The sequence below is a fragment of the Chrysoperla carnea genome, chromosome 1, assembly GCF_905475395.1.
Source record: "Chrysoperla carnea chromosome 1, inChrCarn1.1, whole genome shotgun sequence".
Classification (NCBI taxonomy): Eukaryota; Metazoa; Arthropoda; class Insecta; order Neuroptera; family Chrysopidae; genus Chrysoperla; species Chrysoperla carnea.
Window position 1 is genome coordinate 103,960,714 of NC_058337.1, and position 23,859 is coordinate 103,984,572.

Consider the following 23,859-nt stretch of genomic DNA (forward strand, 5'->3'; position numbering starts at 1 on the left):
TCAGTAGATAAAGAATTCTACCTTTTATTTTTCTACGCCAAAATATTTCTGCTGCACTTTCCTAGTTAAATAAATCTAATCCCTATATATTATAAATGTGAAAGTAAGGGTGTTTGTTTGTTTGTTTGTTACGCTTTCACGCAAAAACTAATGAATAGATTTGAATGAAACTTAATAATAATATAGGTCTTACATTCTAATAACACATGAGCTATAATTTATAAATATTCATTAAAAAAAATTTAATTAATTTAATTTAACATAAATAAATTACAGATTTCTGTTAAAATAGTCAATATAAAATATTTCATGGCCATCTTTTCTGATATACTTAATGAATTATGACTATTTTACAATTGAAAAAATAGAAAACCGTACATTTATTTTATCTGTGTAAAACAATTCTTACCATTATTTCGAGTGTTATTGAAAGGGGATAAATCAGACCAAGAGAGGGTGAGGCTATAACACGGGGACCTTTATCAATCTTTACTTTTAAACCCAGCGAAGCGGGTGGGTATCACTCTAGTTTTAAATAATTCTACGTTAAAGTATTTACTATTTCAATTTTTATACTTTTTCTATTTTCTGTGAATAGTTATTTAAAAGTAGAAATTTTTAAGAACAGTCAGAGTAAAATTATTATGGAATTCAATTAAAGTTTAAATCAAAAAAAATAGAAATATATTGTAATGTAGAAAAACTTTGTAGTGTACAGAATACAATTCATTTTATGGCAAAATTTCCAAACCTGTAATAGTGAATTTTTTTTGCAAATTTTTTTTTTTTTTTTAATTTTAATAAATACATTTTATTTCTTTTTAATAAAAAATAAGTTAATAATTTTAATAAAAATACTTAAATTTTTTTTGTAAATAATAATTTTAATGTTGTTGTAGATAGATATTTATTTTAATTAGGCCGTTTAGTTATAATTTTGTTTAAAGATTTTCTAATTGTAATTGCTGTTGCTGTTGTTGATCGTCCAAAAGATGTTGTTCTTGTTGGGAGCGTCTGTATGATTGTAACTGAAAAAAGAAAGGAAATTGTAGTTTAATTGTAAAATCCCTTAATTAACTACAGAAAACAAAGTGTTTCTCTGTTTTTTCCCACTGTTATTTTATTTATATCCCCCTGATTTCAAAGATATTTAAGTATTTAAGAAATTTTTAACAAATTAATACAGTCTATTTATGATTTTGGTAGTCTATGACTCCACAGGGTCTATTCAATGGTTTCCTTTTTTAAACATGCATATGATATAAATCGAAGCTGACTGATCGATCAATGCACGGCCTAAACCGCTGGGTCTAGAACACTGAAATTTTGTACACACGTGCTTTAAGTAACGTAAGTGAGCACCAAGAAGGGATTTTGGAAATTTAATCCCCTAAGAGACTCAAAAGGCGACACGAATTCTGTGTGAGAACTGTATGTATGAATTTTTTTAGATAAATTTAGATCAACGTATGATATAATATTTGAAGCAATGAATGACTTATATACTGAGTTTTATCGATATTGAATATAGTTTTTAAGGGGTACCCCTTCGAAAAAATCGAGAAAAATGCAAAAAAAATTTGTGTGTTGGAATTTGATGAAACTCGGTGGATGGGGTAAATATGATCCAAAACGTATAAAAATTTAGTTTGTTTAATGATTGGATGCAATTGCAATATTTGGATCGATTTTAGTTCGTATCTCAAAAACTATTCGACTAGTCGTCAAATGCACCTGATTTTTGTTCTTTTTACCTTACATACTGAGTTTTATCGGAACTGGAGATAAAAAAATTTGTTTTGGAATTTTATGAAATAGTGGATGGGACTAATTACTTTTTTGTACTTAGTTACAAAAAATTTGGAAAAGTATAGATGAGTTTTTGTTTTATCATTTCTTAAAATTGCACACTTTTATATCTCCTCTGTACAACGTCCTCTTTCAGGAAATCATAGTTTTTCCGTAGGAATTAATGTGTAATAGAATATTTATATATTTACCCATTTTCTTAAGAACGGTGATAAATTAATTTGGCGCAAATATTTTTGATAAACAATTGGTGTATATCCATTTAATGGTGGCATATACTCATTATTATCATCGTTTGATGGTAGAATACGATTAGTAGCCGATGGCGATAACATAACAGGTTCCATTTCTTCTCCGCTTCCATTAATAAATGTGTCCTCTTCCGCTGATGTTTGTATTGGGAAATTTACATCGGTTCGTTTCTTTCCATGGCCACCATAACACGCATGGCCGAATGCTGAACACCCTCCTGTAAGAAAAAGAAATTATTAATAATATTGTTAGACAATTCTTTTGAAGGTCACTTGGACAGGAAAGGATTCCTTTTTAAATTCTCGGTGAGAAATATCGGTGTGAAATAAGTTTGAAGCTATTACCTATCTTTCTATATATTTGTCTGTTTTATCGCACTAAGAATGAAACTTTTTTACCTGAAAGTAATTTTAAAATTTTTTGTATCAAATGCTATACGAAAAAAATTTTTTATCTAATACTATTTTCACTTTATATAAAAAGCATCAAAAAGTATGATTTTAGTATCGGTTAAATAAATAGTACTCACATATCTTCTAAATTGTATCCTAACAGTTCTTAAAATTGTACATCAAACGGACCTCATAATCTCCGTTTTTATTATTTAACTGCAATAAAACTATCAAATTTTGTGTCTAAATTACCAATTTATCACGCAGTTTACTCATTATACCATGTATATGAAATATATCAAGGTATATTAAGTTTAGTCCCAAGTTTTTAACGCTTAAAAATATTGATGCTACCAACAAAATTTTGGTACAGAGTTACAGAAAATCTCCCTAATTAGCCCGTTCTTGGTTGTCTGTCCGTCTGTCTGTCCATCTGTCTGTCTGTCAACACGATAACTCCAAAACGAAAAAAGGTATCAAGGTGAAATTTTTATAGCGTGCTAAGGACGTAAAAAGTAAAGTTGAGTTCGTAAATGAGCAAACATTTTTTCGTAAACATGATTGTTTATCCGTGAGGGCGCAAATTAGGTGCAAAATTTTTAGTATGTACTAGCTGTTAAACCCGCTTCGCTGGGTTGTTTTTGCACATTTAAATATCAAAATTGTTAAATGAAAGACTTTTTTTTTAATTCTCTCTGTGTGTTCGGAACAGTAAGATTTTTTTGGCCGATCCCAATATTATGTCTACACTCTCTGTGTGTACGGAAAATTAAGGGAAAGATCGATAGAAACCCATGGAACATTCCAGAATATTCGAGAAAGTTCTAGAAAATTCGATAGAAATCCATAGAACATTCCAGAATGTTCGAGAAAATTCTAGAAAATTCGATAGAAATCCATAGAACATTCCAGAATGTTCGAGAAAATTCTATAAAATTCGACAGAAACCCATGGAACATTCCAGATTGTTCGAGAAAGTTTGATAAAATTCAATAAAAATCCATATAACATTCGAGAATATTCGAGAAAGTTCTAGAAAATTCTATAGAAATCCATAGAACATTCCAGAATGTTCGAGAAAATTCTAGAAAATTCGATAGAAATCCATGGAACATTCCAGAATTTTCGAGAAAAATCGAAAGACATTTGCGCCAGTAGCGCCATCTAGTGAAAATTGTACTATTGACAGTGGCGCCATCTATTGAAAATTATTAGAACTATTTTTAATCTATTTTCTATGAATTCCTAGATCATTTTTAATTCCACCCCCACCAAACTCCCTTATTCACAATGCACCCCCACCAAACTCCCTTATTCACAATGGGAGCCTAAGGGCTACCCAATGACATAATCCCCTACCGAAGGTCAATGGTTAGTTTTAGGGAAAATCGGGGACATACAAACAAACACTCTCTTTTTATATATATAGATTATATAGGAATATCAGTTACATGTGTGTGGGTATCTAAGAGTGGATATCTTTCTTTATTTACATGACGTAAAAAATCAAATGATTGGGTCATCAACACTGTCTATGCATGTTATTTCAACAATTAACTCAGCCTCAATCGTTTGTTTTCTCTTGTTCAATGTTAGATTTCGTAAAAATTAATAGGTAATGAAACAATCAACAGGAACGATTCACTCACCAATCCACAGTAGGTACCCATCAACCCATCTATCCGCTATGTATAATCTTTATCCTATTAGTAGATTGCACTAGTAAGAATGAGGCTTAGTTATTAATCTGTCTTTTTACTAAAATCGCTAGAAAGGGGTGTTAAAAGAACTTTGTTCGAACTCCAGAGAATAAGATTAGCCTTCTGGAAACTTCTCCATATTAAAAAATTCTTCACACATTTTACGTAGAAGTTTTGCTTTTTTAATGATAAGAAAATAAATTTAATGATTACGCAAACATGACATAATTCAAATATTTCAACGTATGTAAATATAAATAAAATAATATTTGTAAATAATTTAATTATTTGAACTTTTAATAGATTTAAGATTTTAAATGTAAACATATTTAAATATGTACTTGAAATAGTTATAACAAGCTTCTGCCATAATGAATATTTTAAAATCTTGACGAGGAAATAATTATTTATAGACAAGTGCGTAGTATAAAGAATGCGTTGGGGACTCTTTTTGTACGCCACTCACATTAGCTGTTAGAATCCCTCGAAAAACCTACTCGAATAATTTTAATTCACCGTCTCTTTGAAAAATAATGATATTTGAAATATTTTTTCTTAAATCTGAGTGTCATTTTCATCAATACACAAATGAAGTGATTGATGCATCCCTTACATAGGTACATGATTACATAAAAAAAAATGTTTAATCTTTTTCAAGTTGAATATAAACAGGTTACATAAATGTTGCGTAAAGGATTCGATGACACCAGTATCTTATCATCGTAGATAAACTTGGCAGCCTTTAAAAGAATATTATATCATTTATCGTAAAAGTTCGAATGGAATAAAGGTAATATTTTAAAAATGTGACAGATTTGATTAAACACCCCGCATGATTACTTTCAATAAAATATTTTTTCCTTCGATTTAAATATTTTAATAAAAATTTGTCCACAGGCAAAGTGAATAGACACACACAAAGACATCGTCAACGAAAGGGCCAGAGCAGGACAATCTGAAAGGTACAAAATAAGAATTATAACAAAAATCCCTAGGTCATATTCATGCTATATAAGTACTATTTTGGGCACTTTTCTATGTAAATGTTTTCTATGAAAAAAGAAGCTAGCTAAATTACCACAAGACTTGAGGTTTATTTGTCAAAGAATTTTTTTTTTATTGTATATGACAATTTTCAGCTTTAATAAATTCATTTAAATACCACGGAAATCATAAATAAATATGATGTATTTATTGTTCATAAATAAAGGCTAACTGACCAGCCCTGTTCTAAAACCTAACTGACTGACAATCATAACTGTTATTTATATGCAATATACAATCTGTATAACAATTTTCAGCTTTAGTAAATACATTTTAGTATCACGTAAAACTTAACGGATTCGATAGCATATATTTGACCAATGTTCTATCGTTCGCTTGTCTCATCGCAGTATGTGTGTGTGTGTGTACAACTACTATAACCAATCCTCAGTTTAGTAAATTCAACGAATTTTTTTTGGCCTGGCTCTTAATCCAATACCAGTAAAGATTTTGTGAAACCAACACTTTTCTACACGTCCTGTGAGAATTCTTCACCTTAAGTCAAAAAAGAAATTCAAACTATTCAAACTATTTTAGAACTAAGGAGACTATTAACAACTCACTATCAATTACAAATCTCATAATATTTAAATCTTAACACGTGAATAGCAATTCTGTCGGTATATCAAATAAGTGGGTCCACGAACAGATAGGTGTGTATGATTCCTGATTTACATAATACTGGTGCAATAATAAAAACAAGTGGAAACAAACAATTGACTGAGTTAATTGTTGAAATACCATGCATAGATATGTCCCACATACATTACTGATATTCCTATATATTTAATTTATTTACGCCTTATTTGCACCACGGGTAAACAGTTATGTTTACGAAAAAATGTATCAAACAAAAGTTGTTTTATTTTTTATAAGGAACATTTTTTATGTTTAAACTTTTGTTCTATCTCTAACGGTTTACAAGATGGGTCCTACGGACCCAAAACCCAATTGACACATGTTGCTCATTTACGAACTCGACCTCAATTTTTACGTCCTGACTACGCTATAAAAATTTCATCTTGATATCTCTTTTCGTTTTTGAGTTATCGTGTTGGCAGACAGACGGACAGACAACCGGAAATGGACTAATTAGGTGATTCTATGAACACCTATACCAAAATTTTTTCCGTAGCATCAATATTTCTAAGCGTCACAAACTTGGGACTAAACTTGGGATTTAATAACAAATGTGGAATCTTATAATTGTTGCCCAGTGGTTCACCAGCCTTACGAACATTTTATCATATTTATCAAGCTTACATGTAAAAATTGTCAAGTATACTTGCTACTGTATATGTACTACATACAGTTAACAGACAGGATTCGTACCTTTTTGTAACTGTTTGGTGAATATTTAACATTATTATTATTTATATTAATGAAAATGTTGAGATGTAAACAAATAATACATAAATGTAAATAAACAAACCGTCATATATGTCAAGCAAACAAACATACTTACGCACCCATATAGTGAATGATTAAATTGGAGATGTATATTTTTAAATTGATATAAAAACAAAACGGTATAAGATATAATTATGATTTTTTCTAATTCAAAACTTTGGACCATGATATTTTTATTTAAAATTGACGTAAATGAGTGCAATGTAGTGGCAAAGCTTTTCATTTTCAAATGTATGATCCAACTACATCTTTATACAATAAAACACATCGAGTTGATATAGTACAAGAAACGGTACAAGGTCGATCTTTACCCATCTGATAACCAGATTAGACATATGGTTTATCCGATACGTTTATCAATCAAAATTGGTTAGTGTTTCACGAGGTACGGGCGAGGTGAAGTTTTGGTAACACCTCACCTTGCTTCAACCTCGGCCGAGGTAGAATGTACATTACCCTCGCCTCGCCTCGACGTCGGCTGAGGTAGAATGTTGACTAGCTTCACCTCGGCTGAAAATAAATGTTTTTAAAACACTGAATTTAAGTTGCTTCTTCTTTAAATTTTTACAAAATAAAAGTATCAAGCACAATCGTGAATACGACTGTGGTATTAAGTTCAAACTCTCTCTTTATGACTCACTGTTTCTGTGTTTGCGTGTCTCATTTTATTAAAAAATCCCAATACTAAAATAGTACTATCTTTTGAGTGAGATATTGAGATTATAAGAATTCAAATTAAAAATTAAATTACAATAATTTGATCACCTTTTACCACATAACAAATACAGAAATTAAAACAAATATTAAATTTACATATAAACAAGTGAAAACAAACAATTGACTGAGTTAATTGTTTAAATACCATGCATAGTCAGTGTTGATTTCTTTGTCACATTACACATACAAACATGTGACACATACATAACTGATAATCAAGTATAGTACATGTTATAAAATTTCCGCCTAATTGGCGCCCTCACGGGTAAACAGTGATGTTTACGAAAAAATGTTTCAAACAAAAGTTGTTTAATTTTTGATAAGGAACATTACATTTAAACTTTTGTTCTATCTCTAACGGTTTACAAGATGGGTCCCACGGACCCAAGATCCAATTGACCTATGATGCTCATTTACGAACCTCACTTTTTACGTCCTGAGTACGCTGTAAAAATTTCAGCTCGATATCTTTTTTCGTTTTTGAGTTATCGTGTCCACGGACGGACGGACGGACCGACGGACGGACGGGCGGACAACCGGAAATGGACTAATTAGGTGATTTTATGAACACCCATGACAAAATTTTTTGCCTAGCATCATTATTTTTAAGTGTTACAAACTTGGGGCTAAACTTACTATACTATGGATATTTCATATATACATGGTATAACAATTGAAAATGTATAATTGACTGAGTTATTGTAAATTATTTATTTATTTATTTTTTTTGAAACATGCCACATTTAAAAAAAAATATGATAGATACATCTTCAAAAAAAAAAATGTTATTTGGTTTTTGATTCTAACAAAAATTTATCAGGATAAAAACAGGATTTTTAGTATTTTATTTAAATTTGTAATATCGCTTATAAGAACCATAATTGTTGTTAGATCCGACTTTGAGTGTATTTAACAACTACAAAACTGTAAAAATATTTTTTTGTTCGAAAAAAACATTCTCTTTTGTATTGAACTTTCGATCTTGTTGAAAATATTCATTGTTTTTAATATTAACAAATCATTGACATGCAAATGAAAATATTACAAAGTCAAAGCTTGACTGCAGTTCAGAAATCAACTTAACATATGCGCTTTTGCTTGTTCAATTGAGCAATATAACGCTATTTGAAAGGTATACATATCAAATACACATTTTTCAGAAATATTATGTTCAATATATCTCAGTTTCCGTAATCTTCATTTTTTTTCTTCAAATATAAGATGATTCATTTTAACTTAAACAACTTTTATTTGTAGTATTTAATTAGTATTTTAAGATGAAGAACAGAATACTAAATTTAATTTAAATCAACACGATACGTATTAAAAATTAGCGTATAGTTTTAACTATAGATAAAGTAAACAATCTTAGCTGTTTTCATGGGCTTTAATTATATTCAACTTTTCACTAAATTTGAAATAAAGTCGAACAATTTATGCTATACTGAAATATTCCTAAACAGAGGCTCACACGAGGAGCTAAACTAGATATTTATTTTGCTAATAAAATAGTTTATTTTCGATGTTTTTGTCGTTATTGAGCCATGGAAAACGTAACGGCTTTCAACTGCCAAGCACACTTTAGCCCTATCTAATCTTAATAAGAAAATATGTAATCAAATTTCAGTCCTCTTAAAGTCAAGTTTTTCGTGACGTTGATAAGCTGTTATACCATAAATTTTAAAATCGTAGATGGAAAATGAATCATATGGTATTTTAAATTGTTAAATGTTATGAAGAAAGTAAGGTACTTAGATTTTCTACTTGTATAACTCGAACTTCTGGCAGTGATGTAACTACACTTGAGACTACAGATAATATTTTTTAAAGTAAGTGGTAGTATATAGATTACACTACACCCGTTCGATAAAATACATATATAAAATTATAGTTAATACTTACAGGTTGTTTCACAAATATATCGACAAATCAATACTGATTAAAGCCGAACGCTTCGCGATAAGAGTTTTTTAAGTATTAATACAAAAATTTGATAAGTAAATTATTATTTTTGCATTCTTTACACAAAAATTATCATAAAAGGTCATATAAAAGTTGTCGACAAAGAATCTATTATTTGCAACTGACAATAACCTAAGGGACACAGTTGTTACTCACTGATACAGAATGACTGCAAAGCTACTCAACTAACGTACATCGTACGTCTTCGGGTTTTTCGGGTTACCCGATATAAATTATACTTCATAGTACATATAACAGACAATGCATCTATTGTTTCAAACTGACAATAACTTGATGGACACAGCACACTACGTAACACATTTTGTCATTTTATAAAACATCCTATATATTTTATATATATTTAGCTTTGTGTATAAAAGTATGAAATGTAATATTATACCCGTTTATCAACTTTGATCATGAAGCTAGAAAAATTTTTATATAAAAATAAGTACACAAATACAAGGGCCATATTTTTAATCTAAATACCCTCTTGTCATTCCTATATAATTAACTTTCAAATTAATATTATTATTATATTCCCCTCGAAAATCGAAATAAAATATTTTTATATTTTCACAATAAACATTCGAAAAAATTATAATGATTAAATTTTTTTTTAAATTGACATTTTGTCACCTCTTTCAAACTTTTTAACTTTAAACCCATTCACTTCGCTACTCTTGAGTATAAATACAATGCTGGGAAAGAAATTTTATTGTTTTAGTTCGTAAAAAGTATATAACTTTATAAAAATAGGAAACAATATACAGTGTGTACATTTCAAAAGTATCCATCCTTAATAACTCTTGCCCTGATGTGATTATTGTTTTGAGTGAAAACTCATCGATTTAGATATCGAGGGGGAACTTCCAAAAAGGTACCTAAAGAAATTAAGGTTTAACCTAGTCACCTCAACTTTGAAATTTCAAATGGCACCCCCTACTTTGTTATATCTCATTTAAAAAGGCATACAATGAAATAGATCGAATAGTTCTTAAGATAGACTACACAAAAGATGAAAATCTAACCTTTCATCTTCTGTGTAGTCTATTTTTGAAATTTAACTTGGCACTTCTTTTCTTGCGTTACCTTTTTTGAAAGGGCACAATTTTCTCTTCAACCACGACAAAAATAATGAAATCGATCGATTAGTTCTGAAGACTACTCGGCAGGTACCCTTTCAAATTATATATAATAAAGTAGAGGGTGCTATAAAAATATCAAAGTAGGGGTGGCTACGGATGAATTGGTGAAACCTACAATTCGCACTGTATAATTTACTTAACCAGAATGCTATTGCTCTGATATTTAAGGATCATATTCAATACGGACTGGTCTACTTCCTGAATATTATTATAATAAATATCTATTTTTATATGTGTATGTTTAAATAAGTGGGATAATTCTATGACCACGTCGTCATTACGTAGGTGAATTTGTTATTTTTATATTATAAGCGATATTTTTAATTGAGGGAATAAATATCTATTAGTTTCATTTAGTGAAGTCATTAAAATAACCTCTTGTATGAAAGATAAATATTCATTTGTAGCTTGTTTTCACCGGGGCTTATTTTAGATCATGAGACAGAAAGGGTGCACTATTCAATGATTAATATATACTTGAAACTTCGTGGATGTCTTCCTTTTGGTGAGTCTACCAAACTGTCTTCCTACGACTTTTTTCGAAGGTGCTGCGTTTTCAAATGAGCATGATAACATCTAATCTAAGCTGTCGTACTGAAAAAACACCAACTACCTTAATAAAGATAGTACACTATTGACACCGTAATGTAAATAGGTTGATAAATCTAGCATTAAATTCAATTTAAAATTTTATTAAAATAATCTCTATAAATAATAATTGATTAAATTATCATCGATAAATTTTATAATAATAATTAGCATATATTGTATATTTTTAGTATTCTAGTAGTTTATTATTTATAATTGAAATTATAAATAAAATCTAAATAACACTGCTAAACAAAACAAAAATAACTTAAGCGTAAGTCAACCTGGCACTGTTGCATAACTATTGAAAAAAGATAACAAGAAAATGATATTCAAAGTGCTTGCCGCCGAGGTGTTATCGGCGATATTTTTATTTGGTATAAGCTAAATTAATTTAACTAGTCATTTTCTGTTCAGTTCCAAAAATTTTATACAATTTTGATTCCGAAATTTTCTCAAAAATTGGTATTTTGTAAGCAACAATCGATTTAGCGTTTATCATAGGTTTAGCAGAAAGCCATATTTATCATACATATCCGGAAAATAGATGTGTGCATTTTCCACTTCCTGTTTATTTCTTTTATAGCTAGACCTTTCATTCCTTTTATAGAGAACTTTTTATGCTTAACGAGAGTTTTTCACTGTGCTCAAAAAATTTGTATACCCTGAAAATATGAAATTTATATCATGGTATACTAATTTTAGTCCCAAGTCTGCAACGGTAAGAAATATTGATGGTATAGGTGTTCATAAAATTATAAAATTAGTCCATTTCCGTTTTTCCGCCTTTCAGTACTAAATTTGAAAATCGAAAAAAGATATCGTGAAGAAATTTATACCGTATTAAGAACGTAAAAAGTGAGTTTATGTTCGTAATCAGCAACATAAGAGATAGAATAAAAGTTAAAGTATAAAAACTGTTCCTTCTAATTCTAAAAAAATTAAGATTTTGTGTTTGAATCATTATTTCGTAAATATCCGTTTTTCTGTGAGACCACAAATTGAGGCAAAACTTTCGTGTCTATTTTCGCCAATACTATGAAAGACAGATGAAAACTTGTAGAAAACACTAAAAATTCTAAAAAACACTTTCGAAAGTTTTCGAAAACAAAAACAAATGACGCCCGAAACTTTTCTTATATATTAAAAATAATTAATTCAATTGTTTGTTTTCACTTGTTTTTCTTACTCTTCGTGGTAATATAGCTTGAAATTCTTAGATATTGTTCATATAAATGATATTACCTTAAATGTGTCACATTTACCGGCACCCTAATAAATGTATTATAATAAATATATTATACAGATATGATGATATAATTAATACATTATGTTATGTGAAAACCAATTTAAAATTAATAATATTCATAATTATTTAATTTAAATATTAATAAAATTAATTAAACAAAATATAATCATTCCCAACAATCAGAAGTTTTAATTATTGCAGCATAATATTAAATACCTTTTCAACATGATATACCAGTAAAATTTCAAAAAATATTTCTCCGAAACTATTACAACTTCTTGAGCCTGTTGCCAGATCCTAAATAAAGTTAGTTTGAAAGCGGCAAGAATTAATTTTAGTTCCCGTGATAAATTCATTAGTTTTTGTACCGATAAAACATAAAAAAAATGGTCCGATAAACTATATTTTCATCATAACGCCGTCAATTTTTATGTAAATGAAAAAAAAATACGGTAGTACGAAGTACTTTAAGAAGTGTACGATATACTTTTTAAAAAAAAAACGAAAAATTATTCTATTATTTGACGTTAAATATTCCGATTTTCAATCCCCAATAACTTGGAAAGTATTGACTGAGAGATGTTTCAATGACACTTTTTGCTTAGAATTCATTCCAATATCGATTCCCGTTGCCATTTTCAACAAAAATTTTTTCACCCCCTGGACAAGATCGGACAAATTTTTGTTTTTAACTCCCTTTAGTAAGCTTTAAACAATGCAGTCGCACAGTTTTTATAAAGATTCATTGACTGTTCTTGGATTCCAAGGTATAAATCTTACGGCTCTCCACTAACCACACTATCCAAAATATATGGTTCATTTTCCGGCTCACAAAATTATTAAAATTTCTTAAATGCAGTCGTGGTTTGAATCAATAAAGTATGTTAAAAATTGTTATTATATAAACTAAATTGCTTAATAAAAATACACATATGATAGAAAATTGTGTTGAAGTAAGTGGATGTTTCAAGTTTAATTGAATTAATTGATATAACAGCTTTTTTTATGATATCAACACTATTTATTCTATTTATTGTTGTATGCAATTTAACAATTTAATATCTCTATTATTATAAAACAATAGCATGTTTGCCTGTTTGTTTCCGTGTTTGTTCGAGCACCAAGCATATTGTACTGGCTTGATTTTGACAAAACTAAATTTGTTTTACCCTAAGTAAGTCACCTTAGAGGCAGCAACTCCAACCACAACTCAGATTTGTAAGAATTGCTCATGCATTGCATTGACAGACAGATTCGTCGAGAAAGCGTACATACCTATTTGGCCACCTCAAAAGTCTGCCATGTTGCATGAAAAAATATTGTAACAATTATCTATCATACGTTATTAGTCAGTCACCACAGTTATGCGTATCGATACAGTGGCTAATGCAAACAAAAATAGATAGTCACTCTCACAGTTAGTGTCCGGCTTCGGCCACCTTCGGCCAAAAAAACCACCTTCGGTCATACATTCGGCTTCGGCCTGAATTCAGGCCGAAGCCGAAGCTTTGGCCGAAGGTTCTTAGCAAACGTCGGAATTGAACGAATTCTACTAAATGTTATTATTTTGAAATAAATTTCAAGGTAATTTTTTAATCATCTTTAGATTGACTTCTAGATCAACTTCTCAAGATCATAACCTCTAAATCAACTTCTAGAGATCAACTTTAATATTAAAGTTTTAAAATCATGTTTTTAAACCTTCGGCTCGGTTTCGGCTTCGGCCGAAGGTTGTGGCGATAGCCGATTAATCGGCTTCGGCTGCGGCTTCGGCCAAAAATCGACCTTCGGTCGGACTCTCACTACATAATAACTAACTATGCTGAATACAAACATAAACAGAAAGCAGCTCTGAAGAATCTCTGCTTTCCAGAGATTACCGAGAGCATGTTGGCGGATTTACGCACCAATGATTTGACAAACTGGTATTTTTCAAAGGACGTATCCAGGTTGGATGCGGCCTTGACTCCCAAGAGGTGGAAACAAAGCTTTTCTTGGGGGGTAGGCTGAAAATGAAGGTAATACAGTTTGAAGAATTTGAAGCTATACAATATTTAATTCGTGAACTCCAATATATAATGTTCTTAAAACATACGTCTCTTAGTGGTAATATTTTTTTTTCTTACAACATGACTCACATTTACGTGGTAACATCTTATCGAACAACCCTATATAACATTCAAATAAATTGATTACAATTAACAACCTACCCTCTCATATTACAATACATACCATTGTTAAAACCAACATTTAAACATATTCTTTCACATTTAGTTATTTGTTGCAATCAATTTGTTCCTTTTTTTCGATAGATTGATTCCTATAATTATTGGCATAGTAAGTTTATAAATAAGTAAGCACATAAACTAATTTTTAATGTTCCTTCTTATACAAACTAACATTTTTAATTGATTAGGTCGATACTTCAACGAAAAAAAATTTCTAAATGTAAAATAAAAACAAATTTGAATTTTTCGTAAAAAATTATTTATTTGCGACAATTATTTTGCTATCACAATGTCTTTTTCATGGAAAAATTATAGATTTACTAGCATGATACTAACCTGCTCCGTTGGGTTTTATAGAAAAAACCACCGCGTTATAGCCCTTACCTTCTTTGCTCTCACTTATCTTCCTTCCATAACACTCGAAATAGGTGTAGGGTTTGTTTTACAAAGGTAAAAGTATATATAATAATAATAATAATATGAGCCCTCTATCCTGAACTTCCATCTATTTTTAAGTGTTTTTTTTTCCTCTTTTAGAGGATATTTCTTAGTTCAGTGAGCTTTTTAGCAAAGACCTCCTCTAACATTTCCCATTGTGCTCTATCTCTGGCAAGTATATATACAGTTTAAAATTTAAGAAAAAAGTAAAAGAGTCATAATACATTGAGCATATCAGAAAATTCTAGTTGGATGAATACCATAAATTGGTGCTCGTTCACTCTTATTACAGAAATCTCTAATTTATGCTTTACAATGATGTTCATAGATAGTTAAAATAATGCAAAATGAAATGTCAAAAAAAAAATTCTTATTTGTTATTATATCTTTATAATTTATGTGCATGTGTTATTCTGATCTATGAGCTATATTATTATAAAGTTTCATTAAAATCCATTAAGTAGTCTTTCCGTGAAATCGTAGCAAAGAAACTAACAAACTCACATTTATAATATTTAGGAATATGGTTTTCAAATTATATATTGCTAAAATGAAGAAAAGATTGTAAACTCAAAACAATTGTCGCACTAAATAATTTGTTCGAAAAATTCTAAAAAATACTTTTATTTTCATGAACACACATTTATAGTAAAAACAATAAAAACAAGTGAAAACAAACAATTGACTGAGTTAATTGTTGAAATACCATGTATAGACAGTGTTGGTTACTCTGTCACATTATACATATACCTATACATGTCACACATATATAACTGATATTACCATATAATACATACTATACAATTTGCGCATAATTTGCGCTCTCACAAACAGTGTAAACAGTAAACAGTGATGTTTACGAAAAAATGTTTCAAACAAAAGTAGTTTATTTTGTTGTTAGGAACATTTTTTACATTTAAACTTTTGTTCTATCTCTAACGGTTTACAAGATGGGTGCTACGGATCCAAGACAAAAGTGACCTTTGTTGCTCATTTACGAAGTCGACCTCACCTTTTACGTCCTCAGCACACTATAAAAATTTCAGCTTGATATCTCTTGTCGTTTTTGAGTAATCGTGATGACAGACGGACAGACAGACAGCTAACCGGAAATGGATTAATTAGGTGATTTTATGAACACCTATACCAATAATTTTTTCATAGTATCAATATTTTTAAGCGTTCCAAGTTTGGGACTAAACTTAGTATACTTTGGTATATTTCATATACATGGTATACTATCCATATTACTTTCCAATGTCTAAAATAAAAGCCAATAGGCTCATAATTTGTTTAAATTTCCCATCAAGATAAATTAAAACGTTAAATTTTCCCGTAATATTCTGCACGTGTAGTGAGTTAATTTTCTTTATTTTATAAATACAATTTATGTTACTCTCAATAATATTTATAATATCAAATATATTTACTTAATTTATTAAAATATGGAAAATCGTGAATGAAAACCACACTACAAAGTAAGTATGAATGTATGTATGTATAAATAAACTACCTTCAAAAGGTACGTACGTTTGGTATTATGTTGTTCTTATATTTATAATAAGATTTACTTTACGACGCGACGCTAACAACAATAGCGTAGTTTACTTTAAAACAATGCTATCAACCTACAGAAGAGTTTATTTTTACACCTACACAACAAACAATATAGTGTTACAGTCAATAAAATATTATTTAAAATGTTTATAGATCAGATTATAAAATTGAAGGGTTATCAGTATTGACTCTTTCTTGGAGGCGTCAAGAAAACATCGCTTTGAACAAAATATCTAATTCTGCCATTTGTTCAAGACCATTTAAATAAGAAATTCCTAGCCTGTTTTATAGGATCGAACATTTTACGTTGCTATAATTATATCTTGCAGGCTATGTTACACCACGATTCCGATTGTGCCATATCGTCCCCTACTTTTTCTTTACGATCTCGTTGATATTGCCAATTAATGATTTGTTCGATGTAAGCAAATTCAAAACCACGTCACGGTTCTTGTACGCAACAAGCCTTGCTAATCTGTCGTTATGTTTACCTTCACATTAGTATGACTGAAAATCTAGCATTGGCAGGCCTAGCTTCAGCTACCTTTGACATTGCTTCTGGACATCTCATCACTATTTTTACAGACAGATAAATAAACTAACAAACTTTAAGAGTTCAACTGTCTGTTTTAGTACGAAGTTTTGAGAAATATTACCTACTTTCTTACAGAGCGGCTACAAAAGTGAAGACATTTAAAAAGTGAAAAATTAAACTCAAATTGGCTGTTAGTCCATGAAAATCCAAATTTCTATAATCCTTTTTGAATTCCATTGGGGAAATTTTGTAAAAAATAAGAAAATTGAGTTTCAACCGTGACATCGCGTGTCAAATTTATGAATTCTCAATCTTCTTGTGTATCGTCGACAGTTGAAAATTTTCTGCCGTCCATTTTTATACATTGTGTCATTATATCAATAAATACAATAGAAACAAATAAAATAAATAATTTAAATAAACCAAAAACTTGACAGCGTTAAATCAAATCTGAAAAGAAAGAAACAAATCCAGCAGTTCACATAGCAACTTTAACAGTCGGGGCCCATTCTTGGGAAGATTTCAGTCAGTCTAGGTTTTGATTGGCCCCGACTGTTAAAGTCATGTTAAACTATAAGACTTTTTTCTTTCTTTTCAATTAAATTATTTATTTTAATTTAGACTTTTTATTGCCTCGACACTAACAAAATCCTTTTATTAAACTATATTGAAACTTTTTAATTTAGTTTAGTATTTCTAAATAAATTAAAATAAATAACTTATATCTGTTTTTGTCATCCCTTTATATTTTCTTATATTTCGATAATCTTCTCGATAAGTTTGATTAATTTTTATTTTATTGACGTATTACTATTTCGCGCAAAAGATCCGCCATTTTGTCTTTTTTTCCAAACCCCTCTCTAAGGACATTTATGTTTTTAAGACGAATATAACGATAGATAACTGTCGAAATTCAAGGTAATAAAGAAATTCACAAACAAATACAACTTATCTTTTTCAATGTTTCGAAATGACAACCGTAGTGAACCATCACGTTTTCACTTCATAATTGTTTCACTATTTTCCGTAAAGTCTCTAGCTTCCGGGAAAAGTCTTTTTTAAACCATATTACAATAGTTCATTATTATATTATAATAATAATAAAGTAAAAGGATATTATAGGTTGAATACTAAAACAACTTGATTTGTTATACAAACAGATTACTACAATGTTTTGATTTTAAAACTTAACACAACCCCATCGGTGTTAATATTTTTCAATATAAAATTTATTGTATTATTTTGAATAAAAACATTTTTATGTTTTCTTTCGGTCAGGTTCGTAATTGAAATACGTATATATACTTTGTTTATAAAATGTTATTAAATTTTGATTGAGGAAGTAAAACTTTTTAAATCTGAAACTATTTTTACCCGACTGACAAGGAGTAGCTATATTTTTCGCTCGCATCTTGTGTGTACGTTTTTTTGTAAATGTCGGGACACTTAAAAGTCTAAAATAAAAAATAAAAAACCCAACTGCGTTAAATAAAATCTAAACAGAAATAAATTTCTAAAAAGCAAGTCCTGTAGTACTGGTTTTAATAGCTTTTTATGTGTGATTTCATAATAAGGCAAATTATGTCATTTATTATCTAAATTCAATTTGCAAAAATTGCTGGACACAGTTTTATGCTCTTATATAGGATAAAAAATGTTTTTAACGGGAATATCTATTGCCATTTCTTTGAATATCCATTTTTCAAATTTTCGAATCCATTTCAAAAATTTTAGGCGAGTCTTATGTGTCTACGTTATATTTTTTTGACTATTCCCTGAATCAATTCATTATAACAAGTATATTGTAACTAAACTCCGAACTAAATAATCACGCTAAAAAATCAAACTAAATAATTATACTCTTGCCGAGGTCATATCCCAGAAGCTATATGACCAAAAAATAATTTTAAAGCCGATTACATTCTTCAAGGTATCTTTATTCTTCGACTTGTTCATCTGATCAACCTGATTTTTTGCACTCGCTGGTAGGTCTAAATTACAAATAAATTGACCTTAAATGTAAATCTAAGGATCACATCAAATATTCAAAAATATTACGTGATGTACATCTAGCAGAACGGCAGCAGAACCGCGAAGAAGAACCGCAAAAGTGTTCACATCCTGTGCATAAAATTATAAAATTGTACTGGCCGGCGTAAAATAAATGCAACTTAGATATCTTTTATGCCGATCGGACTAAGCCAGTAGATTATCACTACTTGGTTTTGAAGCAAACATTCACTAGAATGGTAAAAATATGAATTCCGAAATTCTTGGACTTGATAAAGGAAATTAAGTAAAATTTAACAAGGGCTATATATATATATATATATATATATATATATATATATATATATATATATATATATATATATATATATATATATATATAAATATATTATATAAAAGAGTTTCTGTCGCCAAGCATGAAAGAAACGTAAAACTGAATTTAGATTCTACATATGATGTTGGTAACCGTTTTGAAAGGAATAATAAAAGTGGTTGAAAGGCGAATTGGGGAATAGATTTTTGGAGGATATTTTCCCACATCAAGTATACATATCGGAAAATTACTTATTTTAAAGATCTTGATGCGCTAAAATTGATTGAAAGGCCACTATGTACGACGGATGGAGCAAGTAATTTAAAGAGAATCACAATTTTGAGTAAATGAGAGTCTACACTCTTTACATTTTTACAAAGCTTCTGTGGTGCTCAGTCCAGATTTATTTTTCTTTTGATTTCAATGAGCATTTGCAACTTTCAATATCCATTTGTTTATTTAATGATAAATGTCCTTGAAAATATATGAATAAAAACAGGAATAATAATGCATTAGCATATACACTGGTGACATGGTGACCTTTGATATAAAATTTTATAATTGAAAATTATACCTAAAAATATAATAACATTTAATTTTATATTGAATAAAATCATTAATGGTTTCTCACTCACTGTAAGCATAAAATATTTTTAATGAAAGTATGAAAGAGAATTCGATTTTAAATAAACAGGAAGTAATACGGTTTCATTTAAATATAATTTATTTTGTTAATACTTTTAAAATATTGATACCTGGAGGAAAACATGGACAAGCAAGATTGGTATCATATACAAACAAGTTGTTTTGATATGGGATTTCAGAAACAGATTTCTGAGTAGGTTGTTTGATTCAAAGTGAGATAAAAGAGATTAAGTTTAGAAATTTAAAAGAAGAATATTCCAAATAAGAAAGAAATTATTTTACATTCAATATTTAATTCTTTTTAGGAAGTTTTTATCTAATTCTGCACAGTTTAATCAGTTAAAAATAAAATGTTTTCAATGTTTTTTTTCTTCTATCTCTTACCATTATAGCTGCATTGTCGAAAAAAAAAACAAAATATTGGTGACAGATTAAAAAATATTAAAGAATTATAGGTAAATTATTTAAATTTAGGTCATTTTTAAGAAATTATTGACTTGAGTATGTCAATAAGTTGAAACGAAAATCAAAAAAATCCAAAAAAATTGCATTTAATAAATGTCTTAAATTTAAAAAATTTACTTTTTCAAGTGGTCATGTCCACCATCTACTAGTGACAATAAAAAAGAAATCGTATACGAATTACGAACGTATATATCGTAAATAAACATCTCCCTGTAAAGAAAACAAATGAATGGTGGAAGCGAAATTAAATTATGGGGTATAGCAATTCTTAGCATGTACAATTATTTATTTACGCTTCCACCATATTTATTATACTTTTTTATAAAGCTCAAGCCTTGTATAATCAACTAGTTTCTTTTGTACACTAGGCTATCCTAGTTTAAACCTACAATACCAGTAGTATGTATCTTGCCAGTCCGTATTTTATTAACATTAAAGAAAAATTGATTTTTCCTAGAATTTAGTTCAATTATAGTAGCATTATTAGAAATATTGTTGTTGTCTTTTGTATATTACCGAAAAATTGTATATGACGGTTTTTATACTGGAACCCAGGACAAAATATAATTAAAAAAATGTTTCACTCATCATATTTGGGGAATATACAAAAGTGGTTAAATTTATATACAGATAAAAATGAAAGAGACGTATAAAATACTGATTAAGGATTTTAAATAAAATTTAACAAGGGCTAGGAGAGATTGACATGAGGTTGTTATAAGTAGTACTTTTCAAACATACGCTAAACGAGCTTTTTGATTATTTCAACAAGTAATGCATCAACTGGCTTATTCAATCAAACAATTGAATTGAAACAAACACTGGTAAAAAGAAGATTATAAAATGTTCTTATTTTTCACAGAACCCGAGGAAATTGTGATCAAAGACCAGTATTTGTAAAAATTTGACAGTCTAGGACTCCAAAAAATGCCTTCAATGTGATATTTAAATGCATAATGTCACATATCATTACATTAATCTTCAATATCTTGCATTGGATACCAATTCTATATTTAGCAAATTTTTTTTTTTTTTTTGGTGTTCATATTTTTGTCGCTTAACAGTGCCACAATATGTTTTTTTTTTTTTTTTTCAAAAAACCATCGTAACCGGGTTGAAACAAATCCACGAAAAAATCACAGGTTTGAAACCATTTTACACTGAAAATCAATTTGAGTCGCTTAGGCACAGTGACTATACGACGATTCTTTTTGTTTTGCATGTTAGTACAGTAAAAGCTGTTACAATAACGGAAAATGAAAGAAACCGCTCGGATTTTGCTAAAATCTCGTGGAATGTGTTTCTTAGGTGTCAAATATCAGCAGCAACACATAAGTTAGTGTCGCAAATATTACTATTTGTAAATGAACAATAAATTATTAATTCAATGGAATGGTTAAAGTGAAAATTAACTTACAAAATTAATAAATAGGCAACTTGAATTACGTAAACGTAATAAATTTAAAAAATTTTTCGATTATTCGACAAACACTTAACATTTACGTCATACAAGTTGCCTAATTACAAATTTTTTAAGTTACTTTAACATTGATCGTTTCATTGAATTAAAAATTTATTGTTTATTAACAAATAGAAACATGTGCGCCACTAACAGCGTTGCTAATGATATTTGACACCTAAGAAATGAGGTTTTAGCAAAATAGGTTTTAGCCAAAATTAAGTTTCTCTCATTTTGTAACATCTTTCACGGTACTATGAATTTGAGTAAAAACTGAAAATTGTATGCATTATAATTAATTTTTTCCAATTATAAAAGATATTTTTTATTCATTCGTTTCAAATTTAGAACATGTTTCGTTAGAAAATAGTCAATTCGATTTGATTTGATTTATTTGTCATATAATCAATTTTTAAAATGAAAATACAATTTTTATCGCACATATACACAATTTTATTTTTAATTTCCAATAATGCTTTTATTAACATTTCTCCAATTTTCAAGTGTATTTTTATTTTTTTGTTTTAACTACACTTGATAAAATATTGGGTTAAAACAATACACAGAACAAAATAACAAATAAATAAAAAAACAAGAAAAAAGTATGATAAAAACATCCAGAACTAGATTGATACCCGTCCGCTTCACTGGGCTTAAAAGTAAAAACCACCGCTGTATAGCCTCCGCCCTCCGTTGATATACTCAGTTTTCAATTTTTTTAAATGTAAAATAGTCATATATTCATTAAGTATATCAGAATAGTTGGCCATGATTTGTTTGACATTTACTATTTTAAATTTTTACATAATTCTTTAATTTATGATTCAAAATGATGATCTGCTCCATCTATAATCGTCATTTTTAACCATAAATTAAAGATTTCTGTAAAAATTTAAAAAATGGTAAATGTCAAATTAATTTTAATTTTTTTTTAAATACATCTTTATATGTGTTATTCTGATATATCAGCTATATTGCTGTACAGTTTCATTAAAAACCATTCGCTAGTTTTAGCGTGAAAGCGTAACAAACAAACATGCTTACTTTCACATTTATAATATATAGGGATGTTGTTTTTTTTTATTGTATGGGAAAATATTTGTGACACTAAAAAGAATGTAAAAATAATAATGTATTTTATTTAGTTCCGAACATAATTTTGTTAAGAGATGAATGTAATTGTGGACGATTGTTTTTCTTTGTGTTTTTGACTTTCATGAATTAGAAGAGGTGGTACAACAAATAATTATTTTATTAACTTCCCAGAGGAAGTTAATGAAATGGGGTCGATTTTTAAAATCTCCAGTTTTACATATTTTCCCGGTTTCAAAGCCGCAATATCCGAATCAAACCTTTTCAATGTGATGTCTGTGTGTGTGCGTGTACGTATGTGCGTATGTTCGTTCGGATTCTTTCGCCTCGATTATCAAGCAAACTCGGTTATGACATTTGCACGTGACTGGGCTTATTCGACGCGTAATCACGTATTTAAGAACTAAAAGTGTTTTTAGCAGAATTCGTCAAGCCGTTTTTAATGATAATAAAAAAACTGAATAAACAGAATCTGAAAAGTGGATAAAACACATCATTTATCTATGGAGATAATGATTGTTCCAGCATAAGCTGCAGTACATATTCGAAGAATAATCTATGAAGGCTATGAAGGCTAACAAGACCTTTTTTTAATGTTTTCCTCCTCTGGGAAGTTAGTCGTGTGGCTACACACTATATACTGCCAGCGCTAAGAAATAATATAAAAATTTAAATTAGAAATTTGATCCTTAATAAAAAACTAACTTTTTTATCCAAACCATTTTTTCGAAAATTGTTAGATTTCGGAAAAAATGCGACTTGAAAATATATTTCATTATTGAATTTAATCGAAATAAAACACGCTTTAGCTAAAAGTTGCCAAAGGCAATAGAGGACATCCACCTG

The 23,859-nt window shown here is 29.1% G+C and overlaps 1 protein-coding gene across 2 annotated transcripts in view; it reads right to left on the reverse strand.

Moving 5' to 3' along the window:
* Positions 1-900: 900 nt before the first annotated feature.
* LOC123305676 (neuropeptide CCHamide-2-like) overlaps positions 901-23,859 on the reverse strand; it is a 100,430-nt gene continuing 77,471 nt past the window's right edge. For both annotated transcript variants that reach the window (XM_044887456.1, XM_044887457.1), the window contains 2 exons: positions 2,001-2,278; positions 901-1,028 (listed from right to left, as the gene is read on the reverse strand). In XM_044887456.1, coding sequence (XP_044743391.1) covers positions 942-1,028; positions 2,001-2,278 — 365 coding nt within the window. In that variant the 3' untranslated portion in view covers positions 901-941. The remainder of the gene's footprint in view (positions 1,029-2,000; positions 2,279-23,859) is intronic.